At 48.2% G+C, this 26,177-nt stretch overlaps 1 protein-coding gene across 1 annotated transcript in view; it reads right to left on the reverse strand.

Annotated features, from left to right (window-relative positions):
* Positions 1-476: 476 nt before the first annotated feature.
* LOC149436375 (kalirin-like) overlaps positions 477-26,177 on the reverse strand; it is a 144,974-nt gene continuing 119,273 nt past the window's right edge. Inside the window, exons 19-27 of the mRNA XM_089661682.1 lie at positions 20,265-20,292; positions 17,313-17,478; positions 17,083-17,204; positions 15,728-15,859; positions 14,252-14,416; positions 10,256-10,334; positions 7,305-7,505; positions 5,445-5,583; positions 477-2,520 (exon numbers count right to left, since the gene is read on the reverse strand). Coding sequence (XP_089517808.1) covers positions 1,975-2,520; positions 5,445-5,583; positions 7,305-7,505; positions 10,256-10,334; positions 14,252-14,416; positions 15,728-15,859; positions 17,083-17,204; positions 17,313-17,478; positions 20,265-20,292 — 1,578 coding nt within the window. The 3' untranslated portion in view covers positions 477-1,974. The remainder of the gene's footprint in view (positions 2,521-5,444; positions 5,584-7,304; positions 7,506-10,255; positions 10,335-14,251; positions 14,417-15,727; positions 15,860-17,082; positions 17,205-17,312; positions 17,479-20,264; positions 20,293-26,177) is intronic.

The raw sequence follows: 26,177 nt of genomic DNA on the forward strand, positions 1-26,177 counted from the left end.
TTGATAACAGGTCGCAGGATAAAGCCGACAGGTTTCGGGGCTCACAGCTCCCTTCATCAGGGCTGAAAAGATGGCAACAATTGGTACAACTTTGTAGTACTTAAAGGCAGCTCTCCGTCTACTGGGGTATCTCTAGGGGTCCGTGTTGGTGATCCACTGGACCCAATCAGTATAAACTAGCTTAATGTGTGGTTCCAAAAGGCAGCTCCAGGGGGCCCTGAAATGGTCAAAACAATAAATGAAGGATGGGAGTGTCTCAGGCATATATGAAGCCCACTAAGAAAATTTGACTTGATCTCCAATGAATTTCGGGGGCTCACAACTCCCTTCATCAGGGCTCAAGTGCTGGCAGTCATTGGATATATAGTGGTCTCCTGTCTGGATAATACCCCCGAAAGTTCAGACATCTCAAATTAGGTCTCCCTACCTTCCCCACTACCCCCCCCCCCACCCCCACCACTCCTCCCCCCCAGAAATAGTCACTTTCCACCTCCCCCACGTAGGACAGATAAATGACTCCGGTATGTCTAAGGCTCCTGTGGTGTTTGTAGCTGTATGGTTATACTCAGTAACACTCTATATAGCTATGAAATTATAGACCTATGAAACGTATAGATAGATTTTGCTTTCTTTGACCCTCCTTTTCCCCTCCCCACAAGCAGCAAAAGGCAATACTGTACAATATTACAAGGAACTACAGACAGAGCAGAGACAGACAGACGAGATTGACGGCAATGTTGTCCATTGGTCGCACAGTGATGTCTCCGATCTCATCATTTTGGAGCTACGGTTCTCTAAGGACGATTGGTTCAAACACAGGAGTTATTGAAACAGTCATCTTCCTGACAGTCTGGTATGTATTTAGTAGACGGTCCCATTTTCTCTGGAGTGTCCGAGAACAGACATGACCAATCACATAGCAGCATGTCGAGATAAAACCTCTTTGGGCCTGAAGTAAGGTTCATTGCAAAGGAATTGCACCAATGCACAGCACCAAATGAGTTCATAGAAAATAAAAAGACTTCTGTTGTCTTCATCTGTTTCAGAAATAGGACTGAGATGCTGTGAATGGCAACAAGTGAAGAGCATCCCTCTAAGAAATGGAGGTCCTCAACCATCTCTCTAAGAAATGGAGGTCCTCAACCATCCCTCTAAGAAATGGAGGTCTTCAACCATCCCTCTAAGAAATGGAGGTCTTCAACCATCCCTCTAAGAAATGGAGGTCTTCAACCATCCCTCTAAGAAATGGAGGTCTTCAACCATCCCTCTAAGAAATGGAGGTCTTCAACCATCCCTCTAAGAAATGGAGGCCTTCAACAATCCCTCTAAAAAATGGAGGTCTTCAACCATCCCTCTAAGAAATGGAGGCCTTCAACCATCCCTCTAAGAAATGGAGGCCTTCAACCATCCCTCTAAGAAATGGAGGTCTTCAACCATCCCTCTAAGAAATGGAGGTCTTCAACCATCCCTCTAAGAAATGGAGGTCTTCAACCATCTCTCTAAGAAATGGAGGTCTTCAACCATCCCTCTAAGAAACGGAGGTCTTCAACCATCCCTCTAAAAATGGAGGTTTTCAACCCTAACTCTAAGAAATGGATGTGTTCAACCATAACTCTAGGAAATGGATGTGTTCAACCATAACTCTAAGAAATGGATGTGTTCAACCATAACTCTAGGAAATGGATGTCTTCAACCATAATTTGAGGAAACGGTTTTCAACCATCCCTGTGAGAAAAGGAGATCATCAGCCATCCCTCTGAGAAATGGTCCTCAACTATTCCTCCAAGAAATGGATGTCCTCAATCTTTACTCCAAGAAATGGATGTCCTCAACCATCCCTCCAAGAAATGGATGTCCTCAACCATCCAACCAATCCCTGTTTTAGAATATGGACTGGCTCAGGATATGACCCTGCTGTAAATGTTTCAATAGCCATCCTGGTTAATACTGATTCAACAGAAGGTGGTGAAGGCTTCATGTTCCCATGGCATTGCGGTTCACAATGAAGCACTTGGCATTGGGCAGCGGCCGGACGTCGTTCTGGTGACTCCGTCTCTCGATGAAGGCTGTCAGTCGCGTGGTGTCCAGGGGGATTTTGGAATAATTGCTATAGTGAGGCTGGAGCCAGGGGTGGAGCAAGCAGGTGGCCACTGTTGGCCTCCAGCGGGCATCCATCTGCAGCGTGGCCCGGATGAAGTCCTGAGCGGCTTGGCTGACGCTGGTGAAATACTCCAATGGGAAGGAGAAGTCCACCCGGCAGATGTTCATACAGGTCTCCTCGCTGCTCTCATCTAGGAATGGCGACACACCGCTCAGCATGACGTACGTCAAGACGCCCAGACTCCAGATGTCGGTGGCCAGAGAAACCGGCGTGCCTTTAATCACCTCCGGAGCAGCGAATTCTGCGTTCCCCAGCAGCTGGTGGACATAATAGTGACCGGTAATCCGCATGGCGTCTTCAAGGTCAATGATCTTCACCCGCGGCACCGGAATACGGAGGTCAATCAGGAGGTTTTCAGGCTGCAGGAGAGAAAGAATGACAGAAGGTTTGATACAGAGGCTGAAATGGGACCTACTGTGTTCTAAAAGTACAGCACACATTGCTTGTACAGCAGAAAATCCCTCCAGATCCCTTGTAGATGAAACGAGACCTACTGCATTCTAAAAGCACAGGACAAATTGCTTTTTGCAGTTGCTCTTGGAATACCCCAGCCAGTAGAGGGCAGCAAGGCCACTTTGATACCTTTATTCTCTGAGAATGTATACCTATTAGATGGATACCAGCCCTCCACACGCATGCGCGGGAGCTTTGTAGAGCAGGATATCATCTCCGAGCCGGCATCTCAGTCCACGAAGTAGAAGGTAGACATGTGTAGTACATTTCATTACCAATCGAAATTTGTACAAAATTTTCATTTTTTTGGAAATTCGGATGTATCCAAATTTCCTAATTACAAAATAACGAAATTAAATTTTGGACAAAATAATGAATCATCTGAAATGGAATTGAATCTGAAAACGAAATCTAATTCTAAAACAAATTCGAAACATATTGCTGATTTCCTTCAAAGACTGTGTGTAGTAGAATACAGCCATCTTCCAAAATTTGAATTTCAAAAAGAATAGAAGAATAAAACAGAACGGAAAAGAAAATATAAGAATAGAATAGGAAAAAAACAGAACAGATTAGAACAGACTAGAAACGGATAGAATAAAATAGAAAAGAATACAACCGTCTTCCGAAATTCAAATTTTGCGAAAAGAATAGAATAAAACATAAAACAAAAGAATAGATTTGAATAGAATAGAATAAAATATAAAGAATATATTCGTCTCCTGAAATTTGAATGTTAAAAAGAATAGAAAAAAAAGAATAGAAAATAAAAAAATAGAATTAGGAAAAAAAATGGAACAGACTAGAAGAGAATATAAAGAATATAGCTGCCTTCTGAAATTTGAATTTCGAAAAGAATAGAATAAAACATAAAAGAATAGAAAAAATTATAGATTTGAATAGAATAGAATAAAATATAAAGAGTATAGTCATCTCCTGAAATTTGAATTTTAAAAAGAATACAAAAAAAAAAAAAAGAATAGAAAATAAAGGAATAGAATGAAAAAAAAATGTAACAGACTAAAATAGAATACAAAGAATATAGCTGCCTTCTGAACTTAGAATTTCGAAAAGAATAGAATAAAACATAAAAGAATAGAATAGAAAAAAAGAATAGATTTGAATAGAATATAAAGAATATAGTCATCTCCTGAAATTTGAATTAAAAAACAAAATAAAAAAAAAAAAATATATAAAGGAATAGAATGAAAAAAATGTAACAGACTAGAATAGAATAGAAGGAATATAGCTGCCTTCTGAAATTTGAATTTAAAAAAAATAGAATAACACATAAAAGAAAAGAAAAAAAATAGATTTGAATAGAAAAAAATGGAACAGAATAGAATAAAATTTAAAGAATATAGTTGTCTTCTGAAATTCAAATTTCGAAAAGAATAGAATAAAACATAAAAGAATAGAAAAAAAAGAATAGATCTGAATAGAATACAAAAAAATATAAAGAATATAGTTGTCTCCTGAAATGTGAATTTTGAAAAGAATAGAATAAAACATAAAATAAATTAATAGAACGGGAAAACAAGAATAGATTTAAAAATAATAGAATATAAAGAATATAGTTTTCTTCTGAAATTTGAATTTTGAAAAGAATAGAACAGAACAAATCAGAATAGAACAGAAAAGAAAAAATGGAACAGATTAGAATAGAATAGAAAGAATATAGCCGCCTTTCGAAATTCGAATTTCAGGAGACAACTATATTCTTTATATTTTTTGTATTCTATTCAGATCTATTCTTTTTCTTTTATGTTTTATTCTATTCTTTTCAAAAATCGAATTTTGCTTAGGATAGACCCAAATATTCTTCACAATGAATTTGGATCGATTTGATATTTTCAATTCAAATCCTTCGAATCCAGTGGAAGAATTCAAATCGGGTGGAAAAAAGGAAGCGAATTTTGTTACGAATGCGAATAAATGAAGTTAGTAATTTAACGAATTGAAAGGAAATGAAACAAATGTTTCCGTTCTGCACATGTCTAGTAGAAGGTGACTCTGGATGATGCCGGAACAAAGATGGTGCCGCCCTTCTGAAGGGGGGAGGAGCAGACGAAGTTGTCAGGGGGAGTGGTCTCTGGGGAATAAATGTCTGGAGGGAGGAGCAGAGGAAGGCATTGTCAGGGGGAGTGGCCTCTGGGGATAAATGTCTGGAGGGAGGAGCAGAGGAAGGCGTGGTCAGGGGGAGTGGTCTCTGGGGAATAAATGTCTGGAGGGAAGAGCAGACGAAGGCGTGGTCAGGGGGAGTGATCTCTGGGAAATAAATGTCTGGAGGGAGGAGCAGAGGAAGGCATTGTCAGGGGGAGTGGTCTCTGGGGAATAAATGTCTGGAGGGAGGAGCAGAGGAAGGCGTGGTCAGGGGAAGTGGTCTCTGGGGAATAAATGTCTGGAGGGAGGAGCAGAGGAAGGCGTGGTCAGGGGGAGTGGTCTCTGGGGAATAAATGTCTGGAGGGAGGAGCAGAGGAAGGCGTGGTCAGGGGGAGTGGTCTCTGGGAAATAAATGTCTGGAGGGAGGAGCAGAGGAAGGCATTGTCAGGGGGAGTGGTCTCTGGGGAATAAATGTCTGGAGGGAGGAGCAGAGGAAGGCGTGGTCAGGGGGAGTGGTCTCTGGGGAATAAATGTCTGGAGGGAGGAGCAGAGGAAGGCGTGGTCAGGAGGAGTGGTCTCTGGGGAATAAATGTCTGGAGGGAGGAGCAGAGGAAGGCGTGGTCAGGGGGAGTGGTCTCTGGGAATAAATGTCTGCGCGGTTCTATCGCAGATCTGCTTCAATGTGATTGGATTTCAGGGTCGGGTTCTTCAGAAACAAGCGGGTCACCTTGAGGTCCAGGTGGGCCACGCGGCAGCCGTGCAGATACTGGAGGGCCCCCAGGATGTCCCGCATGTAGAAGGCCACCTTCTCCTCCATCAGCTCGTCGTGTTTCATCAGATAGTCCAGCAATCGGCCGTCATCCACCCTGGAAGAGATCGGAGTCATGTGATCACCGCGGCCTAGAAAAGGGCTATATGCATCCCCCCCAGAACAGAATCAGCAGAGCAATGATCTGCAGTGGATGGGGTCACCCTGGGACTCGGGGTACAAGGAGATCTGGATCTGCAGGGGATGGGGCTCACCCTGGGATCCGGGGTACAAGGAGATCCGGAACTGCAGGGGATGGGGCTCACCCCGGGATTCAGGGTACAAGGAGATCTGGATCTGCAGGGAATGGGGCTCACCCTGGGATTTGGGGTACAAGGAGATCCGGATCTGCAGGGGATGGGGCTCACCCTGGGATTTGGGGTACAAGGAGATCCGGATCTGCAGGGGATGGGGCTCACCCCGGGATTCGGGGTACAAGGAGATCCGGATCTGCAGGGGATGGGGCTCACCCCGGGATTCGGGGTACAAGGAGATCCAGATCTGCTGGGGATGGGGCTCACCCCGGGACTCGGGGTACAATGAGATCCGGAATTGTAGGGGATGGGGAAACTACTGGGGACACCTGATTTAAAGGGGACTCTACTGAGTACAACTGTTGTAAAGGAGGATGCTACTGGGGACACCAGATGTAAAGGGGGACTGTATTGGGGACCCCCGATGTAAAGGGGGACTGTACTGGGGTCCTTTGATGTAAAGGGGGACTGTATTGGGGACCCCCGATGTAAAGGGGGACTGTACTGGGGACCTCTGATGTAAAGGGGGACTGTACTGTGGACCCCTGATGTAAAGGGGGACTGTACTGGGGACTTCTGATGTAAAGGGGGACTGTACTGGGGACTCCTGATGTAAAGGGGGACTGTACTGGGGACTCCTGATGTAAAGGGGGACTGTACTGGGGACCCCTGATGTAAAGGGACACTGTACTGGGGACCTCTGATGTAAAGGGGAACTGTACTGGGGACCTCTGATGTAAAGGGGGACTGTACTGGGGACCCCTGATGAAAAGGGGGACTGTACTGGGGACTTCTGATGTAAAAGGGGACTGTATTGGGGACCCATGATGCAAAGGGGGACTGTATTGGGGACACTTGATGTAAAAGGGGACTGTATGGGAGACCCCTGATGTAAAGGGGGACTGTATTGGGGACACTTGATGTAAAGGGGGACTGTATTGGGGACCCCTGATGTAAAGGGGGACTGTACTGGGGACCCCTGATGTAAAGGGGGACTGTATTGGGGACCCCTGATGTAAAGGGGGACTGTATTGGGGACCCCTGATGTAAAGGGGGACTGTATTGGGGACCTCTGATGCAAAGGGGGACTGTACTGGGGACACTTGATGTAAAAGGGGACTGTATGGGGGACCCCTGATGTAAAGGGGGACTGTATGGGGGACCCCTGATGTAAAGGGGGACTGTATTGGGGACACTTGATGTAAAGGGGGACTGTATTGGGGACCCCTGATGCAAAGGGGGACTGTATTGGGGACACTTGATGTAAAAGGGGACTGTATGGGGGACCCCTGATGTAAAGGGGGACTGTACTGGGGACCTCTGATGTAAAGGGGGACTGTACTGGGGACCTCTGATGTAAAGGGGGACTGTACCGGGGACCTGTGATGTAAAAGGGGGGGGACCCCTGATGTAAAGGGGGACTGTATTGGGGACCCCTGATGTAAAAGGGGACTGTATTGGGTGACACATTCATTGACTCTGATGTCAGGGAGCGGAGATCAGAGCGGCATGCGCAGCGACTCACAGGTCCAGGACGAGGATGTAGGCGTTGGGCGACTCGTAGGTGTCATGGAGGGCGAGGTACTGCGGGTGTTGGAGGTGTTGGAGGAGCGCCGCCTCGTGAGCCGCCTGTTCGCGCTTTTTCAGCTTCTTGTTGACGAATTTCACGGCGACGTCCTTCCGCGTGTTCCTCTGCACACACTTCTTCACCACCGCGAACCGACCCCTGAGGGGGGAGGGGCCAAGAGGGCGATTACAAAGATGTATTGATTGAAAACATGACAGCGATCAAAAACAATCAACTAAAAACAATCATTTCATCGATTTTATGACGATCGGTTTGCCAACGTGCGTGCGGATATTCATTCCATCGATCAGAAGCCATCGACATAATTCCCCCGCAGCTGATCGACTTCCTAGAGTCAAAGAGCTCGCTAACTCCATTAAATGGAAGGTGAAGGTTTATGATTCTAATGCCGGCCACAGATGGGTGGAAAATCGGCTGATTGTCACAGTGTTAGTGGGTTAATTGGTCGGCCGTTTTTCAGGGTTTTGGCACTTTTTTTTTTTATCGGTAAAGTTGGAAAATTTGTGGCCGATTTTGACCATCGGCCGATTTTCCCGGCAATGATGAGCAAATCAGCCGATCATTTCACCGATAAGAAACCTGCGTATGAGCCGTGACCTGGAGGAAGAAGAATTCCAGTCCACTGTTATATTTGACATGAAAAGTCTTGCGGTTGCAACAATGTATCCATTTGTATCCAAATAAAACCATCTGTATCCGAAATGGATACAAATGGATACATTGTTGCAACCGCAAGACTTTCCTGTCAAATATAATAGCAGAGCTCTCTGCAGGGACAGAAGTAAAGATGCCGGCCGTAGATGGAACAAAAATCGGCCGATTTTTTTACCGTTGGTAGTAACATCAGCCGATTGAACAACCGATTTTCGTCCTGTCTATGGCCTTCATTACTCAATTCGATCGTTTCTGGCACATCACGGCATCATGGCATGTGGTCGTCTTATCAGACTCTGCTCATGGCTGTAATCTGATTGAATCTATGAATTGGGGGTTGTTGTGCGGTCAGTCGTTGTGCGGTCAGTCGTTGTGCGGCCATTCCTTGTGCGGCCATTGCAGTCAGTCGTTGTGCGGTCAGTCGTTGTGCGGCCATTCGTTGTGCGGCCATTGCAGTCAGTCGTTGTGCGGTCAGTCGTGCGGTCAGTCGTTGTGCGGCCATTGCAGTCAGTCGTTGTGCGGTCAGTCGTGCGGTCAGTCGTTGTGCGGCCATTGCGGTCAGTCGTTGTGCGGTCAGTCGTTGTGCGGCCATTCGTCGTGCGGCCATCCGTCGTGCGGTCAGTCGTCGTGCGGTCATCTGTCGTGCGGTCATCTGCCGTGCGGTCAGTCGTCGTGCGGTCATCCATCGTGCGGTCAGTCGTTGTGCGGTCATCCGTCGTGCGGTCAGTCGTCGTGCGGTCATCTGTCGTGCGGTCATCTGTCGTGCGGTCATCCGTCGTGCGGTCAGTCGTCGTGCGGTCATCCGTCGTGCGGTCAGTCGTTGTGCGGTCATCCGTCGTGCGGTCAGTCGTCGTGTGGATGTGACAATCACCCGCGCAATCATGAGGAAATTTTCCGTACTGCCTCCCTTATCTGTGGTTCCTACATTCTCAGTGCCATCTAGTGGCCACAGAGGGGTTTTTTCCCAATTGAGGAAAAGAAAAACCCCTTTATGGCCACTAGGAGGCGCTGATGATATAGAAACTACACATAAGAGAAATCACAGGAATTTTCATCCCTGATTGTTCGGATGTTTGTGGGACCCTCAGAGTGAGAATACAGAGACCCCCGTACTGTTTTATCAATTGGATTAGAGAAAAAACAGCCAATTTCATTGAAATTATTCTGATTGGCCTAAAAGGAAAAATCCAATTGTAGGAAAGATTGACATTACTATTACGTGTATGGTGCATCAAACCTGGGCGGAGCACCTGTGTGAGATCACCTGGGCGGAGCACCTGTGTGAGATCACCTGGGCGGAGCACCTGTGTGAGATCACCTGGGCGGAGCACCTGTGTGAGATCACCTGGGCGGAGCACCTGTGGGAAATCACCTGGGCGGAGCACCTGTGGGAAATCACCTGGGCGAAGCACCTGTGGGAAATCACCTGGGCGGAGCACCTGTGGGAAATCACCTGGGCGGAGCACCTGTGGGAAATCACCTGGGCGGAGCACCTGTGGGAAATCACCTGGGCGGAGCACCTGTGGGAAATCACCTGGGCGGAGCACCTGTGGGAAATCACCTGGGCGGAGCACTTGTGTGAGATCACCTGGGCGGAGCACCTGTGGGAAATCACCTGGGCGGAGCACCTGTGGGAAATCACCTGGGCGGAGCACCTGTGGGAAATCACCTGGGCGGAGCACCTGTGGGAAATCACCTGGGCGGAGCACCTGTGGGAAATCACCTGGGCGGAGCACCTGTGGGAAATCACCTGGGCGGAGCACCTGTGTGAGACCACCTGGGCGGAGCACCTGTGGGAAATCACCTGGGCAGAGCACCTGTGGGAAATCACCTAGGTGGAGCACCTCTAAGAATGATCCCGCCCCCACCTCCAAAGCTGGGTGTCCTGACTTTTCTCTCCTTCAGTTGTAGTACCACAGCCTGGTCAGCCCCGCCTGTGATTGGACAGATGAGTCCTCACCCTGCTCTCTCCTCCTGCCAGCACGTTCCTTGTCAGCACATGTACACAGCGCACATCTGATTGGCACCTAGAAAAGCCCCTCCCTTTCCCAGTCTCTGGGCTGCAGCAGATCACAAGCTCCAACTCAGGAACATAAATGACATCTAATGTGACTACACAATGCATCATTTGGTGCTGATCTGCCCGGAGTTCTGCTTTATGGTAAAAAACATTCAATAAAATTTGAGCTTATCGGAATCCTCGTTTATTCAGAATCACGGCGTGTGTGACGTACCGTCCAATCTCCTGCTGCTCCACGTACATCTGGTCAAAGTTCTCCTTCCAGCATATGGTGGAGCCATCGGTATTGGCGTCTGTGGAGGAAGAAGAGGAGAGGTGACAGGGAGGACGGAACGGGAGGGGGGGGGGGGGGGAGAGAGAGATGGGAGGGAGAGAGAGATGGGAGGGAGAGAGAGAAAGAAGCACCCTGACCACAACTAATAATACAGACGAGAGCGCACAATGAGGAAGCTGAAGATCGGCAGTTTCAGTTTTTATTACATAACCTATATAAGACGCAGTGATGTCATCACTGGGTCTCTGTACTTCTCTGTGCATTGCAGGCAGATCATGGCAGGTGAGAGGGGCCAGCAACATACTGTACATAGCTCCTCTCCAGAGCCCTCAGTCTTGCTTTAGGAAGGAGTTATGCATACAGTATATCACAATGCCTTGATGGGTGGGTGTCGGTCTGGAGGAGTGGGCGTTCCTAGGCAGGCTGTATTTGCATAGGTAACACCCACATGTGATGCTGAGCTGCCATGATTTAAAAAACTGAAATCCAAAGAATGAAAGGGGCGGAGCCAGGGACAGTCAGGCTGGGGAGGAAAAAGTTAGATGATGCTGGACGTCCTCCAGCCAGGAAATGGGGCGGAGCTCTATCCGACTTACTGCAGCTTGTAATGCACATTGTGAGACACTCACAGTGTGCGGTGACGAGGAGCGGACTAACCATTTGGAAATTCAGGCACTGCCCGAGGGCCCGGGGTCAGTAGGGGGCCCCATGAGATGCCCCTGGTACCTTTCATAGGCTTTTTTGAGTTTGGGTAAGGACACAGGGGCCCCATGATCCCCTATTGCCCGGGGGCCCCATGAGTTGTCGGTCCGCCCCTGGCGGTGACATCAGAGAAAGACTCAGTCACTTTCCTCCTCCAGCTCCATTCTGGATTTCACATTATATTACATCTGAACCCAAACCTTTCAGTTTTCTCTGTGGAGTGAAGAGCTCCAATCACCATCTATGGGAATCGATCTCTGCAGTTGTATGGAGGTGACGGCGCTCGGCCGGACGGCCAATTCCCTCCCCTCTTATGGAGGTTGGAATCCTGGAGTTGCAGGATTCTGTCGGGGTGCCATCTACTGGACATTCCGCTGCACTGCAGCACAACCACGCTCAGTGCTCACCACTGACCCCTGCTGGACTTTCTCCAGCACTGCACCCCACTGCAGGTTCTTACAGCTGAGCTCATTAGCCATCTATAAAGTGAGCTCAGAGCTCCATGCCGGTGTCCGGTGGACAGGTTCTGTCTGTTTGCACCACTCTGAACATGACGGCCGATACCCAGACTGCCTGCCACTTCCTGCTAGGATGAGGTCTTTAAAAAGCCAATGTGACCTCCCCCCCATAAGCTGCGAACTGCTTCAGCGGCATAGGTTGCAGGTCCTGTCCTTGTGCCAACTTTGAAGTGCCCAAATGGGCCACCTCTTCTGCCCACCCATTTACCGCCACTCAAATATCTGCCTTCCTGCTTGACGGCCGTCACCGCCAGACCTTCGTTGGGTTTCGCGTTGGCGGTTTACCCTCTGCACCATCAGCAGCCGCGGTGAAGATTTAAAAAAAAAGATAATAGGTCCAAGTCAATTGGTTCGGTGATCACACCCCCCCCCCCCCAAAACGATATAAAACACCAACGAGAAAAGGGAGAGGTGGGATTTGTACCGATATCTTCCCTCAGAACAGATCAGACAAATAAGTAAGACCATACACAGTCTATAGGACGGGAACATAATAGTGATGGGGCCGAACACCTCCCCCCCCCCCCGTTAGGATCGCGGTCGAATATTCGTCCCTACCGAACGTTTGACCGCGAACTTCGAAAAGAGGGGACAATTCACCAAGAGGTGTCTGACGGCATCCGAGTGATAAGATACCGCACAGATACTAGACACATTCTTCATTGTTTCAGCTGTCAGTGGGGTTCCCCCCCCATCCAACGGTGTGGGGTTCCCCGCTGACAGCTGAATGTAAAAAGATTTGCCAGCAATTACATTTTTTTTGTACTAAAATGCCTAGGGCCCCCCCCCCCCCCCCCATCCATACCAAGCTCTTCGGGTCTGGTATGGATTTTGAGGGGACCCCCCCCCCCCCCCCGGCAAAATGTAAAAAAAAATGTGGGTTCCCCCCCAAAATCCATACCAGCCCCTTATCCGAGCATGCAGCCCGACAGGTCAGGAAGGGGGGGGATGAGCGCGCACTCCCCCTCTTGATCCATACCAGGCTACATACCCTCAACAAATGGGGGACTGATGATTTGGGGCGGGGGGGGGGCTCCCCATGTTGATAACAAGGGCCTCTGGCTGGTGGTTGTGGGGGCCTGTGGGCAAGGGGGGTTCGCCAACTCCAACACTGTGCCCCCAACCCCCCCTTCCCCCCCGGGGGGATTCACGCTCTCCGGGTGCTCATTGCCACTGATCCAGAAAATAATGGAAGATCTGACAGGTAAGTTGTCACTTGAACAGGAGGTGAAGGGAATGTCTAAGGGGGGATTTCCTCAAATTCTGGGGGGGGGGGGGGTTGCCTCTCACTTCATGACGTAAACTCGATCCAACTCCCAGAATTAGAAGAAAAAAGTTTTGGCTCCAGATATACCTTAAAGTGTATGTTGCTTTTCCCAATTTTCGGATGAAAGGACCTTAATATCTCCTTCAGAGAAGTCTACCTGGTGATCCACAGGAGCCCTCATGGACCCGGACCCCCATAGGGCTGATATCAGACTGGAGTATTGGTCGGAGGGACCCGGACCCCCATAGGGCTGATATCAGACTGGAGTATTTGTCAGATGGACCCGGACCCCCATAGGGCTGATATCAGACTGGAGTATTTGTCAGATGGACCCGGACCCCCATAGGGCTGATATCAGACAATCCCCGCTGCTCTCAGGCTGGAGTATTTGTCGGATGGACCTTGACCCCCATAGGGCTGCTCTCAGACTGGAGTATTGGTCGGAGGGACCCGGACCCCCATAGGGCTGCTCTCAGACTGGAGTATTTGTCGGATGGACCCGGACCCCCATAGGGCTGATATCAGACAATCCCCGCTGCTCTCAGGCTGGAGTATTTGTCGGATGGACCTTGACCCCCATAGGGCTGCTCTCAGACTGGAGTATTTGTCGGATGGACCCGGACCCCCATAGGGCTGATATCAGACAATCCCCGCTGCTCTCAGGCTGGAGTATTTGTCGGATGGACCTTGACCCCCATAGGGCTGCTCTCAGACTGGAGTATTGGTTGGAGGGACCCGGACCCCCATAGGGCTGCTCTCAGACTGGAGTATTTGTCAGATGGACCCGGACCCCCATAGGGCTGCTCTCAGACTGGAGTATTGGTCGGAGGGACCCGGACCCCCATAGGGCTGCTCTCAGACTGGAGTATTTGTCGGATGGACCTTGACCCCCATAGGGCTGCTCTCAGACTGGAGTATTGGTCGGAGGGACCCGGACCCCCATAGGGCTGCTCTCAGACTGGAGTATTTGTCAGATGGACCCGGACCCCCATAGGGCTGCTCTCAGACTGGAGTATTTGTCGGATGGACCCGGACCCCCATAGGGCTGCTCTCAGACTGGAGTATTTGTCGGATGGACCCGGACCCCCATAGGGCTGCTCTCAGACTGGAGTATTTGTCGGATGGACCCGGACCCCCATAGGGCTGCTCTCAGACTGGAGTATTTGTCGGATGGACCCGGACCCCCATAGGGCTGCTCTCAGACTGGAGTATTTGTCAGATGGACCCGGACCCCCATAGGGCTGCTCTCAGAGTATTGGTCGGAGGGACCCGGACCCAGAAGCTGGATTTCTACCTTTACAATGTAGGTGGAATACGGAGGAAATGTTCTGGTTCTTCCTCTGCTGCTCAGAAATAAAATGGCGAATGCCTTGGGTGGGGAACCTCGGTGGTCCGGGTATCTAACACTGAGCGCACCGGTAATAGAGGAATGAAGGGGTCCCAGCTTACCATTCTCAGGCAGCCGAAGGGGTTCCGATGGCTCGCTGGGCAGGCTGATGCCCCAGGGGTTGCTGGCGCTGACTCTGAACTGGTAAGTACCTCCAGGCCTCAGGTCCTCCAGTACAAGGTAGGTATCCAGTGTACAGGCCACTGACTGCTGCCAGATCTGGGAGCCTGCGGGAGAGACGGCGCATGTGACACCAAAGAAAGCGGGTGTAAGGAAGGGGTCTTCATATGAGGGTCCACCAGCTGCATCGGCTGCAAGACTTTATCCAACCCATAGGCCGGTCAGTGACCTCAGTGTGCACAGTGTGAGAAACAGACGCTGTCTATAGTTCCTGCTTCAAACCCCCCCCCATTTCAAACATAGGGTCCCCCCAGCTTTATTGTCATCATCACCATCAGCAGGGGGGACCCTGATGCAAGGGGGACTCCGAAAAGGGACCCTGATGAAAGGGAGGACTCTAAGGGGGACCTTGATGCAAGGGGGGACTCCAAGGGGGACCTTGTTGCAAGGGGGGGCTCCAAGGGGGACCTTGTTGCAAGGGGGGGCTCCAAGGGGGACCTTGTTGCAAGGGGGGGCTCCAAAGGGGGACCCTGATTGAAGGGGGACTCTGATGTAAGGAGGGACTCAGACTCTGTGGGGGCCCTGATGCAAAGGGGGACTCTGAGGGAGACACTGACAAAAAAAAGGACTTCTAAGGTGGACTCCAATGTAAGGAGGGCTCTGAGGAGGGCCCTGATGTAAGGGGGGGTCTCAGGGGGACCCTGATATAAAAGGGGAGTCTGAGGGGTACTCTGACAAAAGTGGGGCTCTGATGTGAGAGGGCAGGGAGTCTCTGAGGGGGACCCTGATGTAAACCAGTGGGGGGACTCTGATGGGGAACCTGATGTAAGGAGGACTCTGATGGGGACCCTGATGTATGGAGGGCTCTGATGGGGACCCTGATGTATGGAGGGCTCTGATGGGGACCCTGATGTATGGAGGGCTCTGATGGGGACCCTGATGTATGGAGGGCTCTGATGGGGACCCTGATGTATGGAGGGCTCTGATGGGGACCCTGATGTATGGAGGGCTCTGATGGGGACCCTGATGTAAGGAGGACTCTGATGGGGAACCTGATGTATGGGGGAACCTGATGTATGGAGGACTCTGATGGGGACCATGATATATGGAGGACTCTGATGGGGACCCTGATGTATGCAGGACTCTGATGGGGACCCTGATGTACAGAGGACTCTGATGGGGACCCTGATGTATGCAGGACTCTGATGGGGACCCTGATGTACAGAGGACTCTGATGGGGACCCTGATGTATGACCCATGTTATAATGAATCCTTCCCATACAACACTGTGTGTAGCTGATGTCTCCTCAGTCTTTGGCATGAAGAACATATTTGCCAAATGACATACGAATTTCCAGGGACAACTATCCACAGTCTGGGACCATCCCAGGGCCCCCTGGCAGGCCTGGAGTCGGTACCTTCATCCTTGTACTCCATGGTGTATCCGGAGATGGTGCAGTTCCCTGTACTTGATGGAGGGAGCCAGCGGAGGATGACGGAGGAGCTGCTTCTTTCCTGGGCTACCGGCTGGCTAGGGGCCCCGGGGACACCTGGAGGGACACAAGAGGTTGTCACAAAGATTCGAACGTTGGATGTCACATTAAATCTGAAAACGAGAACTTCAATGTTGTGTGCTGGTGATGGACGGCGATTTCCTGACAGCATTTCCATCCCTGAGTTCTGGAGACCCCAGACAAAGCCCTCATGGCAATACCTGGGAGCTGTGGCCCCAACCTCAGTCCTCAACTACCCACAACAGGCCATGTTTTGGGAATTTCCCTCAGAATAAATACTGGCCATGCGTGCCAAGCCATTGGTTTGTTATGAAGAAGGGTCTACTGGCCAGAAAATATTCAAATATTTCATATGCCAAGATGGCCTTCAACAGTCAACACTGATTGGAGCTGACTGACCCATAGGCCCATGTGGCGGCCATTGGATATCTCCACCCACTACCATGCCTGGACCATCTGTGCTGTGTTGTCCCCGGTGCCCCTGGGTACCATGCCTAGATTATCGGTGCTGTGTTGCCCCCTTGCCCTTGGTGCCCCCAGGTACCATGCCTTGATCTTTTGTGCGGTGTTGCCCCCATGCCCCTGGTGCCCCCAGGTACCATGCCTGGATATTCTGTGCTGTGTTGCCCCCTTGCCCCTGGTGCCCCCAGGTACCATGCCTGGATCTTCTGTGCGGTGTTGCCCCCTTGCCCCTGGTGCCCCCAGGTACCATGCCTGGATCTTCTGTGCTGTGTTTCCCCCTTGCCCTTGGTGCCCCCAGGTACCATGCCTGGATCTTTTGTGCGGTGTTGCCCCCTTGGCCCTGGTGGCCTCAGGTACCATGCCTGGATCAGCTGTGCTGTGTTGCCCTCTTGCCCCTGGTGCCCCCAGGTACCCTGCCTGAATCATCTGTGCTGTGCTGCACCCTTGCCCTTGGTGCCCCGAGGTACCATGCCTGCATCATCTGTGCTGTGTTGCCCCCTTGCCCCTGGTGACCCCAGGTACCATGCCTGGATCGTCTGTGCTGTGTTGCCCCCTTGCCCCTGGTGACCCCAGGTACCATGCCTGGATCGTCTGTGCTGTGTTGCCCCCTTGCCCCTGGTTACCCCAGGTACCATGCCTGCATCATCTGTGCTGTGTTGCCCCCTTGCCCCTGGTGACCCCAGGTACCATGCCTGCATCATCTGTGCTGTGTTGCCCCCTTGCCCCTGGTGACCCCAGGTACCATGCCTGGATCATCTGTGCTGTGTTGCCCCCATGCCCCTGGTGCCCCCAGGTACCTTGTACTTTGATGGTGGCAGAGGTGGAGGTGCAGCCCAGCTCATTGGTTGCCACACAGGTGTAGATCCCACTGTCCTGGGGCATCAGATTACAGATCTTTAAGCGAATGTCACCGGATTCACTGTTGGGGGAGAGAAGTGTGAGCGTTATGGAGGTCAGAGGTGTCCATAGAAAAAACCATTGCCAAGAACACACATCGGGCAGAACCTCCACGAAGATCCAGACCCACCTGGCCATCATGGTGTAAGTGCTGCTGTCACCATCCAGAATATTCTGATCCGGGCCCTTCCACGTGATTGCCGGTTTGGGTCGGCCGCAGACCTTGCAGTGTAGGGTCACCGTGTCACCAACAACACAGATAATGTCTACGAGGGTCAGGAGGAACTCCGGAGCCACTGCGAAAACCATAAACATCAATCAGAACTTGGGTGGCCTACAGGAAGACTGAGATAATGTGTGAGGAGAAGCAGAGACACCGACTGGTGGTCACAGCCCCCACCGCTTATACTATGCTTTGGGTTCCCAGGAAAAGTGTGATCTGGCATCTGGATCCTAGGACCGATCTCATGGGCCACGGAGAAGATCGGTAACACCAGGCGCAGCCCACACCGGACAGCCGGCTCACTTTTATTGAAGGTCCAAAGAGCTCTTTGGATTGGAAGACACAAGAATGGAGTGCACCACCCCCTGGATTGGAGTCCAAATATCAGGTTCATTCCACTAAAAACAGTCCCACAAGTTCCACACAAGTGGCAACGCGTTTCAGGGGTCAGGAGACACCCCCCCTTCATCAAGGCTGGATTTTCCCTGTGATCTCCCTCTGGGAACATTTTTAAATATGAATTCCAGGAATGGTAAGTTTTACACAGTTACGTTGGCCCAGCTTGGACCAATACAATGTGCCAAACCTGGAAGATCGCTGTAGGTCTGGAAATCGTTGTATTAGGTGCCGCTACTGCAGTGATCACAACTAGCTTCCAGGTCCTGTCCTGAGTGACTTCTCTGCTGCTTACTGAACACAGGAGGTCACTCACTCGGCATGGGCTCCATTCAGGGAACACGTTGTATTTTTTTATGAATGCCAATCCTTCTCTGACTGGGCGAGGTGGAGAGCTGGGGCAGCGATTTCACAATTCACCTCGTCCAATCAGAAAATGATTTCATCATGAAAAAAATAATATATTCAAATCACTCCTTTTTTTTTATTTTTAAATAAAAGTTATTTTGTTCTAGAAATATATATATACACACACAGTATCTCCCAGAAGTGAGTCCACCCCTCCCCCGGACTGTATACAATTATATATATATATCCAGTATCTTGCAGAAGTGAGTCCCCCCCCCCCTCACATTTGTGTCAATATTTGATTCTCTCTTGTCATGTGACAACACTGAAGAAATGACACTTTGCTACAATGTGACGTAGTCAGTGTACAGCTTGTATAACATGGAAATTTGCTGTCCCCTCAAAATAACTCAACACACCGCCATTAATGTCTAAACCGCCGGCAACAAAAGTGACTCCACCCCTAAGTGACAAGGTCCAAATTGGTCCCAATCAGCCATTTTCCCTCCCCGGTGCCATGGGACTCAGTGTTACAAGGTCTCAGGTGTGAATGGGGAGCGGGTGGGTTACATTTGGTGTTATCACTCTCACTGTCTCATACTGGTCACTGGAAGTTCAGCATGGCACCTCATGGCAAAGAACTATCTGAGGATCTGAAAAAAAGACTTCTTGCTCTACATAAAGATGGCCGAGGCTATAAGAAGATTGCCAAGACCCTGAAACTGAGCTGCAGCACGGTGGCCAAGACCATACAGCGGTGTAACAGGGCGGGGACTGATGTGAATGTACAATATATATGTAAAGCGCTGCGTACATTGATGGGGCCATATAAGTACCTGAAATAATAATAATATGATATCCTCCCTAGGAGCCAATCACAGCGATCACATGTCAAAATGTACATAGTGAATGTTTTTCATTCATAGCCCTTCATTGTGTATTATTGTGATCTTTGTGATTGGTCACAGTGATCACATGGTACAGACAGGGCCAGTTGCAGTGCACCTGTACCATGCAATGGTATTCATAAAAATGATTGCTTATAACAGTGATCATCACTTTTGTAAGCAATCATAGTTGTTAAAAAAAAATCCTGATCACCTCCCCAGAGTAGTAGTGTCACTATGGTAATACTGCACTGCTCTGGTCACCGATTGTAAAAAAAAAAGAAAAAAGAAAAATGTACCAAAAATGTTTTAAAAATGTATTAAACCTTTCTTTTTACACTTTTTTTTTTTTTTTGCAATCGGATTTTTTTGTAAATTGAAGAAATTAATTTTTTTTTATTTTTACATACTGTCACCAGAGCAGTACTGACTGTTGACCATAAGTAAAAAAAAAAAAAAAAAAAGAAAAAAAGAAAATTTATCAAAAATTTAAAAATTTTTTTATTAAACTTTTTTTTTTTCTTTTACATATTGTCAACCGCCAGTATCCCTGATCACCGCCACACCAGTCATATGATGACGCTGTACTGCTCTGGTGACAGTATATAAGAAAAAATTTGTAAATAAAGAAAACAAAATGTATTTCATTTCTTCAATTTATAAAAAAAATTGTGATAAAAAAAAAAAATCAGGATTGATCGATCTTCAGATGTGCTGTATATCCTATAGTTTGTAGACTTTCCTATAGACTGAATAATATACACTGATTTTTTTTTTTTTTTTTACCAAAAATGCAGCAGAATACATTTTGACCTAAATTTATGAAGAAATGAAGAAAATTTTTTTTTTCAAAATTCTTTGTATATTGTTATTTATATAGAAAAAAAAACCCCAAACCAGTGGTGATTCAAGCGGAGTTCAACCCAAAAGGGGAAGCGCCACTTGTCTGCCTCACCCCCTCTGCCCTCCGCTGCCCCATTGGGCACCTATTGGGGGGAGTGGTACCTGGTTTTGACAGGTAGCCACTCCCACTTCCGGCTCAATTCACCAATTCCCTGAAGACTGCGGCCCATTCACTTGTGCATGCGCAGTAGAAAACCGGCTGTGAGGCTGCAAAGTTTCCCTTAGTCAAGATGGTGGCGCCAGCACCCAATAGCTGACACTGAAAAAATGTAACATTCATGAAACCATAAAAAAAAGAAAAAAAACTAACCCCTGAAACACTCACCTTCCTGGATGAAATTGGGATTCATGATCTAAAAATTGAATCAGAAGAAAAGTCAGAAAAATAATGTATTGCAGCGCCAAATAGTGCGCATGTAAAGGACAGCATGTGCTGCGTACGGTGTACAAATATTACACCTACAGGATATCTTCATGACACCTCATATTATACATACAGGATACAGAATGTCATTCATGACACCTCATATTATACATACAGGATATCTTCATGACACCTCATATTATACATACAAGATACAGAATGTCATTCATGACACCTCATATTATACATACAGGATATCTTCATGACACCTCATATTATACATACAAGATACAGAATGTCATTCATGACACCTCATATTATACATACAAGATACAGAATGTCATTCATGACACCTCATATTATACATACAGGATACAGAATGTCATTCATGACACCTCATATTATACATACAGGATACAGAATGTCATTCATGACACCTCATATTATACATACAGGATATCTTCATGACACCTCATATTATACATACAGGATATCTTCATGACACCTCATATTATACATACAGGATACAGAATGTCATTCATGACACCTCATATTATACATACAGGATACAGAATGTCATTCATGACACCTCATATTATACATACAAGATACAGAATGTCATTCATGACACCTCATATTCTACATACAGGATACAGAATGTCATTCATGACACCTCATATTATACATACAGGATACAGAATGTCATTCATGACACCTCATCTTATACATACAGGATACAGAATGTCATTCATGACACCTCATATTCTACATACAGGATACAGAATGTCATTCATGACACCTCATCTTATACATACAGGATACAGAATGTCATTCATGACACCTCATATTATACATACAGGATACAGAATGTCATTCATGACACCTCATATTATACATACAAGATACAGAATGTCATTCATGACACCTCATATTATACATACAGGATACAGAATGTCATTCATGACACCTCATCTTATACATACAGGATACAGAATGTCATTCATGACACCTCATATTCTACATACAGGATACAGAATGTCATTCATGACACCTCATATTATACATACAGGATACAGAATGTCATTCATGACACCTCATCTTATACATACAGGATACAGAATGTCATTCATGACACCTCATATTATACATACAGGATACAGAATGTCATTCATGACACCTCATATTATACATACAAGATACAGAATGTCATTCATGACACCTCATATTATACATACAGGATACAGAATGTCATTCATGACACCTCATCTTATACATACAGGATACAGAATGTCATTCATGACACCTCATATTCTACATACAGGATACAGAATGTCATTCATGACACCTCATATTATACATACAGGATACAGAATGTCATTCATGACACCTCATATTCTACATACAAGATACAGAATGTCATTCATGACACCTCATATTATACATACAGGATACAGAATGTCATTCATGACACCTCATATTATACATACAACATACAGAATGTCATTCATGACACCTCATATTATACATACAAGATACAGAATGTCATTCATGACACCTCATATTATACATACAGGATACAGAATGTCATTCATGACACCTCATATTATACATACAAGATACAGAATGTCATTCATGACACCTCATATTATACATACAGGATACAGAATGTCATTCATGACACCTCATCTTATACATACAGGATACAGAATGTCATTCATGACACCTCATATTCTACATACAGGATACAGAATGTCATTCATGATTCATCATCTTATACATACAGGATACAGAATGTCATTCATGACACCTCATATTATACATACAGGATACAGAATGTCATTCATGACACCTCATATTCTACATACAGGATACAGAATGTCATTCATGACACCTCATATTATACATACAGGATACAGAATGTCATTCATGACACCTCATATTCTACATACAGGGTACAGAATGTCATTCATGATTCATCATCTTATACATACAGGGTACAGAATGTCATTCATGACACCTCATATTCTACATACAGGGTACAGAATGTCATTCATGACACCTCATAATATACATACAGGATACAGAATGTCATTCATGATTCATCATATTATACATACAGAATACAGAATGTCATTCATGACACCTCATATTATACATACAGGATACAGAATGTCATTCATGACACCTCATATTATACATACAGGATACAGAATGTCATTCATGACACCTCATGTTATACATACAGGATACAGAATGTCATTCATGACACCTCATATTCTACATACAGGATACAGAATGTCATTCATGACACCTCATATTATACATACAAGATACAGAATGTCATTCATGACACCTCATATTATACATACAAGATACAGAATGTCATTCATGACACCTCATATTATACATACAGGATACAGAATGTCATTCATGACACCTCATATTATACATACAGGATACAGAATGTCATTCCTGATTCATCATACCACCACAAGTCACTAGAAATAGCAGAAAGTAGCAGTAGATGCATAATCTGCAGCAGGAGCGTAGATAAGGGGGGGGGATAGGGGGTCTGACCCTCCCCAGAGTGTCCCTGGTGGCACAGCTACTGCCGATGGTCACACTGCTGCTCCTGTCACCCGCTATGACAGGTAGTGGCAGATCAGAGGAAGGGAGGCTCCTCAGCCATTCCTCAGGTCTAATCACATGTCAGCCCAGGGAGGACTTCAACTTATTTTTAAATGTCTGGTCTGGTGAGTGGATTTCCTGGAGGGGGGAACTGTACTGTGGAAGCTGTACCAGTATGTGTGGGGGGGGAAATCTGTACAGAGGGAGCTGTACTGGTGTGTGTGCGGGGGGGGGGGGGGGGGGGAGGGAGGGGGAGATCTGTACAGAGGGAGCTGTACACGTGTGTGTGCGGGGGGGGGGAGATCTGTACAGAGGGAGCTGTACTGGTGTGTGTGTGTGTGTGGAGGGGGGGGGGGGGGAGTTCTGTACAGAGGGACCTGTACTGGTGTGTGTGTGTGTGTGTGTGTGTGTGTGTGGTGGTGGGGGGAGGTGATCTGTACAGAGGGACAGAGGGAGATGTACTAGTGTGGGAGGGGGGTGATCTGTACAGAGGGAGCTGTACACGTGTGTGTGCGGGGGGGGGGGGAGATCTGTACAGAGGGAGCTGTACTGGTGTGTGTGTGTGTGTGTGTGGTGGTGGGGGGAGGTGATCTGTACAGAGGGACCTGTACTGGTGTGTGTGTGTGTGTGTGGAGGGGGGGGGAGTTCTGTACAGAGGGACCTGTACTGGTGTGTGTGTGTGTGTGTGTGTGTGGAGGGGGGGGGGGGGGGAGTTCTGTACAGAGGGACCTGTACTGGTGTGTGTGTGTGTGTGAGGGGGGGGGTGTAAAGAGTAAATTTGTATTGGTGGTTGTACTGGCAGGGGCTTTACTCTTAACTCTATAATTGATGGGGGGGGGGGGGGAGCTGTATTGGGGAAGATCTGTACTGGGGGGGGGGGATGACAATAGCAGGAGATGACACTAATAGGATCTTGGAAGGGGAGGGGAGGGTTGGGGGAAGATCTGTATTTGATGGGGTGAGAAGCTGTATTGGGGGAATATATGTACTGTGGAGGGGAGGAGATAGGAGAGATCTGTACTTGGAGGGGGGGGGGTATCTGTACTGGAGGTAAGGATCTGTATTGGGGGGAGCTCTATAATCAATGAAGGATGGAAGCTCTGTTGCTCTGTCGAAGGAAGATCTGTACTGTGGGAAGTTGTGTGTGTGGGGGGAGGGGGGGGGGATGGGGTGGATACTAAGAGGAGATTTGTACTGGGGAAGGAGTGTGCTGGGACAGTAGCTGGGCTGGGTGGGGGTGGGCGTTGAGATCTGTACTGGAGGAACTCTATAATTGGGGGGAAGCTGAATCGAGGAAAGATCTGTACTGTGGGAGCGGGAGGGGGGATACGATAGGGAGCAGGGGCACTGCCCGAGGGCCGTGGTCAGTAGGGGGCCCCATGAGATGCCCCTGGTACCTTTTTCATAGGCTTTTTTGAGTTTGGGCAAGGACACAGGGGCCCCATGATCCCCTATTGCCCGGGGGCCCCATGAGTTGTCAGTCCACCCCTGATGAGGAGATGTCTACTGGAGCAGGAGTGTGCTAGGACAGGATCTGTACGGGGGGGGGGGGGGGGTCTGTACTGGAGGAAAGGATCTGTACTCTCTACTGGGGGGAACTCTATATTCGGGGGAGGGGGTGTGGGCTGAACTGAGAAAAGTCTGTACTGCAGGTGGGAGGGATACTGTGTTGGGACAGGATCTGCTCTGGGGAAAGGGGGAGATCTTTGCTGGAGGAAATGGTCTCCACGGGGGGGGGGATGACTCTATAAATCAATGAGGGAAGAAAGCTGTATTGGGGGAAGATCTGTACTGCAGAGGGGAGGGGATACAAAGAGAGATCTGTACTGGGGCAGGAGAGTGCTGAGATACGATCCGTACTGGGGGGGATTTGTACTGGAGGAAAAGATCTGTACTGGGGGGGAGAGTTCTATAATCGATGGGGGAAGGATGATTTGTTGAGGAAATATCTATACTGCGGGGGGGAAAGAATACTATGGGGAAATCTATACAGGACTGTGCTGGGACATGAACTGTGCTGGGGGGGAGAGGGAGATCTGTACTGGAGGAAAGGATCTGTACTGGGGGGAACTCTATAATTTGGGGGAGGGGCGCTGAACTGGAGAAAGATCTGTACTGCAGGGTGGGAGTGAGCTGGGACAAGAGCTGAGGTGGGGGGGGGGGGGGGGGGTATGTCTTTATGGTGTTCCAACCTTCAGAGAACGGAGGCTGGAAAATAGAGACTCTGAATCTTCTGCAATACAGATATAGAAAGAAGTACACAGCTTTATTTGTACATTAACATTTGATCACAACCGACACCAGTAGGCCGCCATCTACTGTATTACAAATGTCATGGGCAACATGGTGGATTGACGCGTTTTGCAATCGACTCGATTCTTCAGGATCCACTTTCATCAACACATGTACTGTAGATATGGCTAAATACCAGGGATCAATAACTCAATGAGATGACATCATCACGCCAGGGCGCCTGCATGTGTCACCCTCCTCAAGATGGTGGCACGAGGGGACACTCTACAGCTGTTGATGGGGATATGTTTGCAGCATACATTTTGGCTGCAGGGGTATGACCTCCCCCTCGGTACTGCTGGCTACATCTGGAAATCGTGTCCCGCTCAGCATCATGGGATATCTGGTTTCATCATTTGGGGACAAACCTTGTGGATGAAAATAATTGATGTCAGCTCATTGTGTCCTCGTCTCATTGGTCCCCGGGTCTATGATCTTTATTTAGCCATATCTACACGTGTTCAAGCAAGGGTGTCCTGAAGAAGCAAGTTGAATGTGAAACGCGTTGATCCAGCATGCTGTACATCACAAAGTATCTGCATGTGTTTTCCAATAGATACTCTGTACTGGGGCAGGAGTGTACTGGGACAGGATCTGTACTGGGGGGGAGCTGTACTGAAGGAAAGGATCTGTACTGGAGGGGGGGATCTGTACTGGAGTGGGGGGGTGATGGGGATCTGTACTGGAGGAAAGGATCTGTACTGAAGGGGGAGAAAGCTGTACTGAAGTAAAGGATCTGTACTGGAGGGGGAAGATTTGTACTGGATGGGGGAGCATCTGTACTGGAGGGGGGGATCTGTACTGGAGTGTGTGCGTGTGTGGGGGGGTGATGGAGATCTGTACTGGAGGAAAGGATCTGTACTGAAGGGGGAGAAAGCTGTACTGAAGTAAAGGATCTGTACTGGAGGGGGAAGATTTGTACTGGATGGGGGAGCATCTGTACTGGAGGGGGGA

This window comes from Staurois parvus, unplaced genomic scaffold (genome assembly GCF_062004578.1).
Source record: "Staurois parvus isolate SC_StPar_1 unplaced genomic scaffold, SC_StPar_1.0 ptg001366l, whole genome shotgun sequence".
In the NCBI taxonomy this organism is placed as follows: domain Eukaryota; kingdom Metazoa; phylum Chordata; class Amphibia; order Anura; family Ranidae; genus Staurois; species Staurois parvus.